The 13,253-nt window shown below is 36.6% G+C and overlaps 1 protein-coding gene across 2 annotated transcripts in view; it reads left to right on the forward strand.

Moving 5' to 3' along the window:
• Nucleotides 1–557: 557 nt before the first annotated feature.
• The window catches only part of GLRA2 (glycine receptor alpha 2), a 171,670-nt gene continuing 158,974 nt past the window's right edge, over nt 558–13,253 (forward strand). For both annotated transcript variants that reach the window (XM_047076358.1, XM_047076359.1), the window contains exons 1-2: nt 558–625; nt 2,805–2,938. In XM_047076358.1, coding sequence (XP_046932314.1) covers nt 558–625; nt 2,805–2,938 — 202 coding nt within the window. The remainder of the gene's footprint in view (nt 626–2,804; nt 2,939–13,253) is intronic.

Here is a 13,253-nt window from a genome sequence, read left to right on the forward strand (position 1 = left end):
ATAGGCTGGGTAAGATCACGTCTCCGTCTCTTTCTGTAGCTCTCATTCCAGCACAGGATCTCAGCAATTTTGCCCTCTTCCCCCCTGCCCATTCCAGCGCGCAGAGTCCTTTTTTCTCTCTCATTTACAACTTCTTCTAAAAAGAGAACATTTTCTAGAGAAAAGAGATTTGCTAAACAGAAAGGACATAAAACAAAAGCCACAGCAACCCGACTTCCAGCATGGCATTGTCACCAGCCCCCTTTGCATGGTGATGCGATTAAGGTAGCGGCATTTTTATTATTCGGAAAAGCAGCTGGGGAATCCATCAGTTCTAAGGCTTTGTCTTTCCTTGGTTAACTGATGGTCCTGAGCCCCGATTTGACCTGACCATGATGCCTAGGACTGGCACTTTTTGTTTTTCCTCAGCAAACTGTACAAGCCCAAATCTCTTTTTGATTTCCAAGGAAACTAGATTCCTGCCAGATTTCGAATCTGGACAATAAATAGATACTTTGTCCTAGCTTCTTTCTGGAATCTTTTCGGGAATATTTTCCACAAGCATCACAGAAACAGGAATGAACCGGCAGCTAGTGAACATTTTGACAGCCTTGTTTGCATTTTTCTTAGAGACAAACCACTTCAGGTAGGTGAAACGACTTTGCATGCTGATATTTTCCCCATGAAAACTGTTTTAAAGAGAATGTGTCATACAATTTTTATCTATTTTTCTATGCCCTGGACCATATTATTTTAATTTTATAGAGGAGAATTAGATTTCTTTTGTTCTTTTAAAAGGCGTAATTATGGGGGGAGGGTAGTAAATTTTCACAAAGGCAAGTTTTATGATGCATAACCCCACTCTATGCATTTCAACACGTTTTCACAGCCAATGTGATATTAAGGCAGTCTAATGAGTTGCATGCTCTTTACATTTCTATATAATAATGATTTTTTTTTTTGCTGTCAAATTCTTCTTAAAGTCATTTAAAATGATTATTGGATGCAATGCTTTTCATGTGGTGGAAGTGATTGGATTAATTTGCTAGGAGCATGCTCATTTTATATAAAATATAAAAGAACCCTAATTCTTAGTCAACTTGAAACTTGTATTTCAGCAACTAGATGCATACTACGAGCACTACAATTCAGGAAATTTCTTGAAACATCAAAAATATTTAAAATCTCATTTTACCACTATATTCCACTGTTTGGTATATTTGGAAGTTGAATGCCTACCAAAATTTAATTAGTATCACATCTTTGTATTTATCTATACATGAGAAATGGACTATGCATAATTAAAACAAGTGGGAAATTATTATTTGCATGCTTGTATTTTCTACCTAATTTATAAATTACCAAATCAACTGATACTTCAAAATATCAGATAATTATCAGTAAGTGAAAGAGCCATCCTAATGGCAGAGGTTCTAAGACAGCGTAGAGATTAGAGATGTTCATACAACAAAGTGTAGGAGTCTTCATTTATTTTCACCGAATTTTATGGTATTTTTTCACAGAACCAAGAGAAATGGAACATATAGTGATAATTCTATGAGTACTGGGAAAACCCACTATGTTCCTTTCAGGTTCACACCTACTATGATTAAGAAAAATTGTATGCTGGGTTTCATTAGAATCATCATCACCATCATCATCATCATCATCATCATCACCTTCATTACCACCACTATCACCATCGTAATCAAATAATATTTGATTAATCAGATGAATCTGCATATGGGAATGTGAGTATTTTTAGATGACTCTATCAATTTTAACTCCTGCCAAATGTTTAAATCCTCCTTGCATTTAATACTTTGTATTTAATACTACTTCTTTGAAAAAGTGGCAAAAATGTGTTTTCTCAGTGATAGAATTAATTAGATTATTTGTTAAACTATTAAAACAGAGCTTGTAGAATATTATGCTTTAGGGAAGAAATAGACATTCAGTCAGCCACTATGTAATGTGAAAGAATTCATTTCACTACGAACCAAATAGGTTCTTTTTATAAGCCCTTTAAGGAAATTAAAAACATGAGAAATTTTCCAATCAACATTTAGTGTTTTTGATAATGCAGAAGACAAAATGATTTAGAAGTTCTTTTTCATGAATACTTTACTGGAGAGTCAACAATTTAAACACTAATATATAAATAACACCTGATAATAGAAGTACAGACACACTTATTGTTGACCTATTTTAGAATGAAGATAAATGTCCAAGTGAAGCTTTTCTTTTAGACAATGCATAGAAAATTATTAGTAGTTGATAGCTGGAATAGAATCCAGCAGGTGAGAAAATAAGCAACGGAATAATTAGTTCACTGTTTACTTTGTTCTACTCATATTATTATATACTTCTAATAAAAAGTAGAAGACTTATATTAAGGGCTGAAATGCTGGAAGAATTGTTTGAAAGTCATGGAATGATTTTAAGACAATCACATTTTATAAATCACCATCTTCATTTCATTATCATCATCTTTATTTCTCTGATGACTCTAGAAAGAAATAGCTTTAATATATGTCCATGAAATCTACAACATAAGCTATGCATGTTATATCATCTTAAACATCTTTATAGCTACAGTTTGGACATCTGGGAGATAGGAGTCAGGATTTATAACTCTCATCATTTAAAGTTAACTTTACAGAATGTACAAGTTCAGAAGCTGACCAAAGAGTCTATAATTCTCCTTTTCTTCTTACAAACATATCGAATACATTAACAAAACATGATGTCAAACATTCTGTGAGCATTAGTTCTCAGGCGATGGTAGTGGAATTGTTGCTAAAACAAATTAATGATGTGTTTAGGACGGCTTTCTGCAAAGACCATGACTCCAGGTCTGGAAAACAACCTTCACAGACCCTATCGCCTTCAGATTTCTTGGATAAATTAATGGGAAGGACATCAGGATATGATGCAAGAATCAGGCCCAATTTTAAAGGTAGGTTCCATTTAAATTATGTTAAGCCTGTGGGAAATCTAGATGTTTGAATAATATGAAATAAGTATTAAGGACTTTTTATTATAAAATGGAAACAAGTATAGTAGTCATTTCTAGTTGGCATTCTTTTGACCTAGCCAACATTTAATACCTTAAATTTTACAGGTTGTTTGCCACCTTTGAGAACTTCCCTCATTTTTATTCCATTCCACAAAGAAAACTAATGTCAGAGATTATTGCTACATTCCCTATTTTAAGTGGGAGTGTGAGTGGAAATGAATACAAGAGCAAATGATGGATTTGACTTGTATGAGTGTCTACCAGGATTCATACAAGATTCAAGGATTGTTCAGGATCTTTGGTTTTTATTTTGAATACCTACTCCCAAAGTGAAATTTAAATCTCAATATAAAACATGCCATTTTACACACTGTCAGGCCTCTCTCATTTTTCAACATTGTAACAAGAGGCTCTAATTGAATACATCAGAAATTTTTGGTTTCCTCTTGTTTAAACATTTTAACTGTTTATTTGAAATTGTTTATCTGAAATTAACAAAAATCATAGAATCGTAAAGTGCACATGTCAAAGATGGTGGATCCTTTCTTTGTTTAATTAGAAACAAACCAAAAAGTTTGATGTTTTTATTTGTTTAACATTATAAACATGTAATTAATCATCTGTAGAAATTACTTCTTATCTGTTTATTTTTATTCTAAATAAGAACCAGTTATAATAAATGAATTATTCCTGATGCTTTAACTTTCAAATACATATTTTAAGAGTCTCTTGTGTTTTGTCCCCCTCCCTGTTTTTATATTATTTTTGTTTCCCTTCCCTTTAAATGACAATTGAATTTTATCTTGTAATCTAACATAATGCATTGTGGAGTGTTTATATTTTATAAAAGAAGAATCTTATAATATTCATGCATTGTTTTCGTTTTGCTTATTAGCAGCTTAATTAGATTGCTTTCCTTGAGTTTTGATTAATTTTATTATTGGCAAATATGAGCATGAAAACTAAATTCTAAATCATTTCTTCTTTAAATGCTACACCTCTGAATATACCCAGCTGAGTGCACATTTCATAAACAGATATGTCAGAATTTTGACAAAACAAATGTTTCTGATTTTTAGAGTATTTCCAAAAGCAAAAACAGAACTAAGTTCAAAGCTTGATTCTACTAAAAACAATTTTCATGCTCATCCCATTTCATACTAATTTTGTGGTCATTGCTTTGCAAGTCAATATTTGAAATAAAATCCTCTGAGTAACAAGTTGAGAATGAGCTTTCAATGGGACTTCTCATTCATAAATTTATTCATTTAGTCATTCAATAACTTTTGAGTCTGAACTATATGGGAAATATTAACTACTGCATGCTTTGAAAAGTTGAGAGACGAAACAGGTTTGGGAGCTACTGTCAAAAATTTTAGAGGGGAGAGCAGATGTTACATGAATAGTTAAATACAAGAGTATATAATATTAGACAGAAATAGTTAAGGAGTTAATAGTTAAGTAACATTAGGAAGTACAGATAAAATGCTACAGGATTCCAACAAATGAAAACATGATTTCCTATTAAGCTACTCATGAAAAGGTTCATAGAGAAGGTCCAGAGATAGAAAATTGTTTCAAGTTTATGAGCATCATGCTTAATAGCAGCACTTATTCATTATTTTCTAAAAGTAACTTTCCAAAAGGGGAGAGAAGTGAAGAGAGTAATAAAACAAATGCCCATGTTGCCATTGCTACTTCAAATGACCATATAGAATGAGCAATCACTTTCACACAGCTTTTTTTCTAGTCCTTCTGGGGATGTTACTCTTTGGAAATGATATTTCTCATGATTCTCAAGGATAAATAAATGGAGAGAATATCAAGTATAGCAAATCATGGCCATGTTTTTGAGATCTTTCCACTACTTAAAGACCTGAGCACAGGATGTTTTAAAGACTTATAAAAGGGAAATGGGGTAGATATCCTTTAAGACTCTTAACATTAATGGACTTCATGGAGTTTTGCCTTCCTCTCCCTTTAACTCTTCACCTCAAGGAACCCTGATCCTCTTTCATAAATTTTATTTACATGAACCATTTATATCAGATTAATTACCTAACAGCTCCCACAATTCTCTTTACTCTGAGAATCTTGGCTCTTCCTGGATGTAAAACATTCCCCATTATTTTAGACTAAAATAATTTTCACTCCTTGTGTTCCCATGAAACTTTATATGTCTAATATGGTTCTTTGCATATTTATGTTTTATCAACCCACCCCACAATGCATCTGAAAGGGCAAGAATGTACTATATACAACACACACACACACACACACACACACACACACACACACATCGCATAGGGAAAAGAAGTCATCCTTTTCTCCAGAATGAGATTTTTCCAGAGAAAATAAGGACTGATAAAGAAAGGAAAATATAGATCAATTATGAAGATTAGTGCTTACAATTAGATGTAGTAGAAGTTGAGGGTGGAAACTTTTGAGGGACCAACCAGGGGTCACAATGGCTAGTAAAGATGATCTTAGCTGAGCTGAGGAGAAAGACATAAAGAGATAATAGGGAACTTGTTAAATGAGGAGGCTAGGAAGAACATTATAGTACTTACTGTAACTTACTGTAGTTGATTAGCAATGTACAAATGAGAAATGTTCTATAGTAGGTAGAAATGAAGGGTAATTAGGAAATGTGACTGTATCTAGAATAGTGACAGGCACCCTGTAAATGCTAAAAAATAAATTGGCTATGATAACAATAAACATGGTGATGAACATGATGTTGAAAACAACAATAATAGTAATTAATAAGATGACAGAAGGGCAAGATTTGACCATAAAAATAAAAACAAGAGCAAAATATGGGTTTTTGAGGTAAAGGGAATGGCTTTTCTAGATGTCCTATTAAATATTAGCTCTTCTCTGTTTTCCTTGCTGCCATACATTGGCAAGGGAAAAGGAAATGCATATGCATAATTTTTCTTATTGGATGGAATTTTTCCTGCATGCTTTTAAGTCAATAAAATATTTCATGTCTATTCCATATCCTTGATGGGCTCTGAAAGATGTCATAATGGGCATATATACAAGAAGGAAAATGGACGTAAGCTAGAAAAGGGGACCAGAAATGAATCAGACTTAGGCTCTATAATTGAGAGCCATTCTTAGAAACTATGGGGGGAAATAGCTTTTCTGATGTGTTGAAGCACAAGTGTATAAACAAAGTCATGAGTCAGTGTTGCCAATTGCATTCCAACTATAAGATCCATAGAGACCTGGGTCAGATCTTGTCAAAACATAAATTTTCAAAATCTTCAGTTCAGATGAAAACACAAGCTATATTCATTCACAATTACCTGGTTCTGAAACCATGGTAAATATTGATTCTATGTCAACAGAGGGGCCACTTTCCCCACTTGGGTGATTTGTCTCATTGTCAGTTGATTTATCATGGTGTTATTCCATCATCCTATCAGATATTCCTTTGTCAGTATTATTGTATCTTGAAAATGCCACTTTAAACATTAAGCTTTTAAGGAATCCAAATGAAATGCTCAAGCCTGGGCAAAATGCATTAGTTCCGATTCTGTCTCTTTGAAACAAAGCTTTTATCTATTTTAATGAAATTTTCTTTGAAAATAAAATTAACTTAGAGATATATCCTAAGTTGCATCCCAATGTAAATAAATAACATTTCACTATAGCATTCATTTTGGAAGAAGATCTGGGATAGATAATGCCAGGAGATAATTATTCACTCCACTTCTTTGTGCATGCCATGCACACTAATTTTTTTCTAAGTCTGGGAGACCTAAATTTGAAAGTGTGATGTGTGACATTAAAACCTACATTTGCATGCAATATGGTTTCCTTCATTTTCTAAGGAGTTATCAGCTCAAGAGGTGTTTTGGATACAAGTAGAAATAGATCCACTTCCAAAAAATTAGAGGTTCAGGTTTCTCCCCTTGGAAATTCTATTGTATGTAGCCAAGTGGAGCTCAAGCTCAAATGTGCTTACCAATCCCTGTAGGGGATAGCTTGAGCACAAATGTCCAGCAGGGACATTTGGAAAGGGTGATTCTCTCAGTTAGTGAGAATGCAGTCCCAGTGTGATTGTTTCTTTGATCACCCTGGTAGATGTGGGGCATCAGATGTTACTGTGGATTCTGAGAAAAAGATTAGAATTCTTGCAAGTATCAGAAGTATGTGACTCGAGTGCAGGAAGTTGCAGAAGCCTTCAGGCACCTGAAAGGGTACAGCCATTTTAGAACAAGACAATAGGAGATAAAAGGGAAAAGGGATTACTGAAATGAAAGGCTGCAGATAACAATGGGAAATTTACGTATGACAGTTTTGTTCAGAAATGATGCTGATGAAGATTCTGTAAAAAAAATTAACGTTTATTTTTGAGAGAGACAGAGTGCTAGCAGGGTAGGGGCAGACAGAGAGGGAGACACAGAATGCGAAGTAGGCTCCAGGCTCCACACTGTCAGCACAAAGCCCGATGCGGGGCTTGAACTCAACGAGCTGTGAGATCATGACCTGAGCCAAAGTCGGTCACTCAACCGACTGAGCCACCCAGGTGCCCCAAGATTTTTGAACATCTGAAATCCATTGACTGTGCCACAATTTAGCTTTTCTGGACTGTATGGACACCAACCAACACTTTTGTATATACTACGCTGCTACAATGGGCCTACAACGTGCTTGCCAGGATTTGAGGTGACATCAGGAAGGAGGCATGTACAACACTCTAATAGATTCTGGAAAAGTATATGTTTTCCTTTCCATGGTGACAGAGTAGTATGGTGGAGAGAGTCCTAGACTTGGATCCAGAAAATTCACATTCATGTCCTTTTTGAGAAAAGGTGTCTTCACTTCTCCATGCCTCAGGTTTTCTTCTGCCTTTGCCCATTTCATTTGAGTCCTTCCGAGCATCATATGAGATCATGCATCTGAAAGATTTGTCTTTAACTATTATGTTTATTGAAAACAATTTGAATTATTATTACTAGTCCCTCATTTCTCTTTTGTAACTGACACTGATGCTGTATTGCCAAAGCTAACCCTTTATGGCTGTTGGGGCCTTATTGTTACTTGATTTTTGTTAATAGACACACACACAAAAGTCAGAGAAGTTCTAGTACCTTAGAGTGCTACTGCACTAATCAGAGCATAGATGTCATGAGTCTCAGTTGGCTCTCCTTTTATTATATTGGTGGGAAGACTTCCAACTTGAAAGGGCTAGTTCACATTCCTAAATATGAAACAAAGAGGGAGCCATTTGTGGGAAGGAATTATCTTTATACATTCAAATCCCATCCCTGATTATTTTCTTGGACTCATTTTTTTACAAGAACCAAGTAAAAGAAAGAACCAACTTTACTTGGCCCTAGAAAGAAGGACCCTGGGTTTAACTGGAGATATATGACTGTCATTTCTTATGTATTTTCTTGTCCACTTACTGTAGTTGCAAGGGTCACTGCACAAGCATGCAAAATTGATTTCTTATTTTAGAATGAGTATTTTAAAGAGAACATTTGGTCTCTACAACATGGCAGGTTAAGAGCACTGGAAATGGAAGCCCATAATTTAGTTGTTGAGAATGTACTGTATTGCTCCTTGGTTGATTCTGGGTAACTTCATATCCTTAATTTTCATTATTGAAAGAGCCTAAGCATGTTATCCTGAATTATATAGTGCTTGCTGTCCATCTTGAAGGACAATTCAGTCCATTTTGCTGTTAACCCGAGACTTCATTTCTTAAAAAAAGATAACAGCATAGATATCAGGGTATCTTGGTCCTTAATGATTAGACATTAAAGTGTGTCCAGTTAGGGGCACCTGGGTGGCTCAGTCGGTTGAGCGTCCGACTTCAGTTCAGGTCATGATGTCACAGTCTGTGAGTTCAAGCCCCGCTTCGGGCTCTGTGCCGACAGCTCAGAGCCTGGAGCCTGCTTCGGATTCTGTGTCCTTCCCTCTCTCTGCCCCTCCCCGGCTCATGCTCTGTCTCTCTCTGTCTCAAAAATAAATAAAAACATTAAAAAAAAATAAAGTGTGTCCAGTTAGGGCTATCATGTTTAGAGTGAGGAAAAAATAATCATTAGTTTGTTCCTGGTGGTGCTGAATATGTTTTGTGGTGTGGGATCAGACATGTTTAGAATAGGGTCTTAAAAATGGAAATATAGTTGATCAATCCTCATAACACCAAGGTCTTTGGAAATGTTTTGGGTACTCTTTGTGGTTAACACCTAAGAGGCTGTCCTGACTGGGGCATGCAGCATTTGCTCATTGACTTATTTCTTGAGAGGGCTACTTTGGACACTTGTGACTGACTGCAGACATTGTCACAAGAAATGCACTGAAGGAAGGACCTGCACAAAGGAATAGGTCTCTAAGTGGTATTCTTAAGTGAGAAAGACATTTAAAAATGAAGCCACTGGGGGTCGCCTGGGTGGCTCAGTTGGTTGAGCGTCCGACTTCGGCTCAGGTCATGATCTCGCGGTCCGTGGGTTTGAGCCCCATGCCGGGCTCTGTGCTGACAGCTCGGAGCCTGGAGCCTGCTTCCGATCCTGTGTCTCCCTCTCTCTCTGCCCCTCCCCCACTCTTACTTTGTCTCACTCTGTCTCTCAAAAATAAATAAATGTAAAAAAAATTTAAAAAAAATGAAGCCATTGGGTTACCCTCTTGGAGTATAGTCTAGCTGGCCAAACAAGTATGGTCATGGGGCAAGTACATGTAATGGTTTTACATCTTTATACTGGAGTCTAAACACACAGTTCATTTCTTTGTTCCTATAATAAGTAGTGAGTAATTACTCTGAGCCAGGTGCCACATTACTTGCTAAGTATAAGATGGTAAACTAAAATCCAACTTTTAAGTGTCAGTCCTCACTTTACTAAAAACTGGAATATAATTTGTAAACTGAATGCTGCAGGACCTTTGTAGGAAAGAAATGGCACACTCCAATGGGGCTTGAGAAGGTTTGGAAAACCAGTCCTGAAAGGAGACTGTAGTACTCTGGGACTATCAACAACAGACCTGAAGAGGCAAGGGAGGGAGTGGTTACCAGAACCTGGACAACGTGGCTATATAGACAGGCCACTTAATGAGATCTGTAGAGCAATGTAGTCACTCTATGCTGTCCTAGCAGGGAGAAAGCTACAGAATAAATATTCTGATCTTACTTTCCTCCTATATTCCATTTTCTTATTGGAGCCTCTCATTGGCCAAATCCAACTAGAAGTTAGAGGGCAAGGGAGCTCAAAGATGCATACCTGAAAGGTCAGCTTCCCAAGGTACAGAGAACAGAAAAGAGAAGACAGTGTCTCTGGAAAGAAATGGAAGATAATCAGCACAAAGCCAATGTGCAAGCAAAGTCATCCCTCAACCTTCCAGTGGTGGAGCAGATATCTCCAAAACTGATAATCAGTTCAGAAAGTCTGCCCTGATCAGTCTTGGGAAAGAAGGGAAGTGAGAAAGGGATGTCATTTGGATATATTATCCCAAGAGTAAATGATACCTCTAAAAGCACAGAAGAGAGAGGAAGATAATGTAAACTGATAGTTCTGTCTCCTAAACTGACAAATGAAAGAGGCACATTGTGCGTGTGTGTGTGCATGGCTCGCGCGTGCACGGGGGCGGGGGGGGGCCGAGAGGGGGGCGGAGAGAGAAAGCTTTCTGTGGAGTATATGAACATAATCAATATGGCTTCCCATCTATCTGTTTATATGTTTGCCAATACTATATTGTTGTGCTTTGCCCCATGGTCATCCCTTCCAGGCTCCTCATACCGGGATGTGTTGCGGGCTTAGATTTGAGCATAAGACTTAATGCCGAGTCTCTTTGGGGCAGCATTTCTGAGACACTTTCTTTCCAGCCATGCTCTTGTGTCCTGCATAGAGCCGAAGAGTGGTAGACGAAGAAAAGATTGGGTGGAGGTTAGAAGAGTGTGAAGACCAGGAGTAGAGTCGTGTGTGTTTCAAGGAAATGGTGAGGCCTGTTTCCCACTCCTTGGCTGGTTTGATTACCGCACCTGAAACACAGTTATCACGGCAATTTTGCTACTTTAGGAAAACCTCAGAACCACTTTACCACATAATTTTTCTTTCATTTTTAAAACCCAAGTGTATAGAGAAGATAATATAATCTATCTTTTTCTGATTTATTTACATTTAAATACTGCAAGATGTTGATTTCTAAGAACCACTTCATGTCTAACAAGGCAGTTGAGATTTCTTTTATCAGGCTTTCTCCTACAAAAAAGCATTCTATGCCCCAAAAATATATTCAGAAAACAAGGAGTCTGTTTATTCAGCTTTGAACCTCAAACTCTCTGAAAATTGAATGATACACACATTTGGCAAACGGCACTATAGCAACTCAAGCTAAATGATGTGATTCAGAATAATTTATAAATATAATGTGCAATGCTCACAGTGGAATTCTTACAGTCTACTTTTTCCTTTGAGTTAACTCTGGTTTTAGTACTTGAACGTTGCATAAAGTATGTGAAGCCAAAGGATTGAGGATTTAGTACTAAACCAAATGAGCAACCAACCAGATGTGTTTCTCTAACCACAAGTTTCAGAACACCTGCCTCAGGGTCACCTGAGAGTCCTGTTAAAAGGGCACATACCTAGCCCCACACTTCTCCAAGCTTACCTCTTCAGAACTGCTGAGTGATGGGATCTTAAAATATTCACTTGAACAAATTCATAACACCTTGCAGCTTATAGGGCTAGAAAGAGAAAATTTTGCCCCTGTATCTGAAGGATAATACCTTCCTTGTATTGTCCCCAAGATACCACGTGCCAGGAATTGCCTTACCAAATGAAGGGGGGGGGGAATCCCACAAGAGAAAAAAAAATCTAAACAGAGACTCATGAGAGCTGATTTTTTCACCTAACCTTTCTGGGATTCATTTTTGTCATCTCCAAAAATAAAGGATTTGGACCAAGATGTCTATGTCACTTCCAACTTTGATAGTCCCTTGCCTTTATATTCTAAATTAAAACTCTAGGGTATGTCATTTTATAAATTATTAATTCACCCGCAGAAGAGCTTGGATACATCCACTTTTCCTAGAGAACAGGTCTTTCTGCTGAGAAATAGTAATTATGTCCAGATATTTTTTGCAGTTGCCCCTGTCTCATTTTAACTCCCAATATTTCAAGGATGGCCATTATCCTATGGGAAGACTCTGGAAACTTATGAGGGGATTACTGAAGAAATCAGGCATTTATGATTTTGTCTTGCTTTTGGTCTGGAGGTGGCAAATTCATGCACAGAGGCTGCTTCTGGGAAAAGTACCACCATGTTTCTTTAGTTCAGCATCTGGCCAAAGATGTTTCTCAAAACACTAGTCCCATGAAATATTCTCAGATAAGAGGTTTAAAATGTAAAATAAGAATGGGATAGTCTACAAAACATCCTCTGAGAGAACCCCAGTAGTCATTAGCATATTAAAAAGTTTCAAGAAAACCTGAAGTAAAAATACACAAATAAATGTTTTTAAAACTTTTTTTTTTCCACAGGGGCTTATCCTATGCTTATTTGATCATGAATTTCTTAAATGAGTAACATTCTGAGGGACTGGTGTTTCATAGAATACACTTTGGAAAATGTGGTCTTGGTAAAATCCATAGTTTAAAAAATTTTTTTATATTTATTTATTTTTGAGAAAGAGAATGAACATGGGAGGGGGAAGGGCAGAGAGAGGGCGACAGAGAATCTGAAGTGGGCTCCATGCTGGCAACACAGAGCCCGAGTTGGAGCTCGAACTCATGAACTATGAGATCATGACTGAACCAAAGTTGGATGCTTAACCAACTGAGCCACCCAGGTGCCCCTAAATTCCATAAATCTAAATGAAATCTTTTGCCATGAAAATAGATGATGATGATGATGATGATGGAAAACCTATGATGCTCTGATAGATAATATCCATAAGAGTGAGAAGGCTCCTGCATTCAGTAAACTTGGCTTTCATTTTGATACATGGTCAACATGAGCATCCTGATGCCACAAGAGAATTACTCTACAAGTTAAAATATTATTGCAGGCTATTTATCTCCTGTTTCATTTACATGAATAAATGAGCAAACAGTGGTGTTTTGAAAAAACAAACATTGAAGACAAAAGAAAAGACATTAGTCAATACAGCAAAATACTTCAATCGGATGATCATCTTCTATTTTAGTCTTTATGTTTCCTGAATGCTGAATGACAAATACACATCCAAACAAGTGACCTTTAACCTTGAACTAAAGACATTTCTCCAGCAGGCTAGGACAAA

This window comes from Lynx rufus, unplaced genomic scaffold (genome assembly GCF_022079265.1).
Source record: "Lynx rufus isolate CCGP_SWC_20201006 ecotype Redwood Valley unplaced genomic scaffold, mLynRuf1.p SCAF_14, whole genome shotgun sequence".
Lineage (NCBI taxonomy): Eukaryota > Metazoa > Chordata > Mammalia > Carnivora > Felidae > Lynx > Lynx rufus.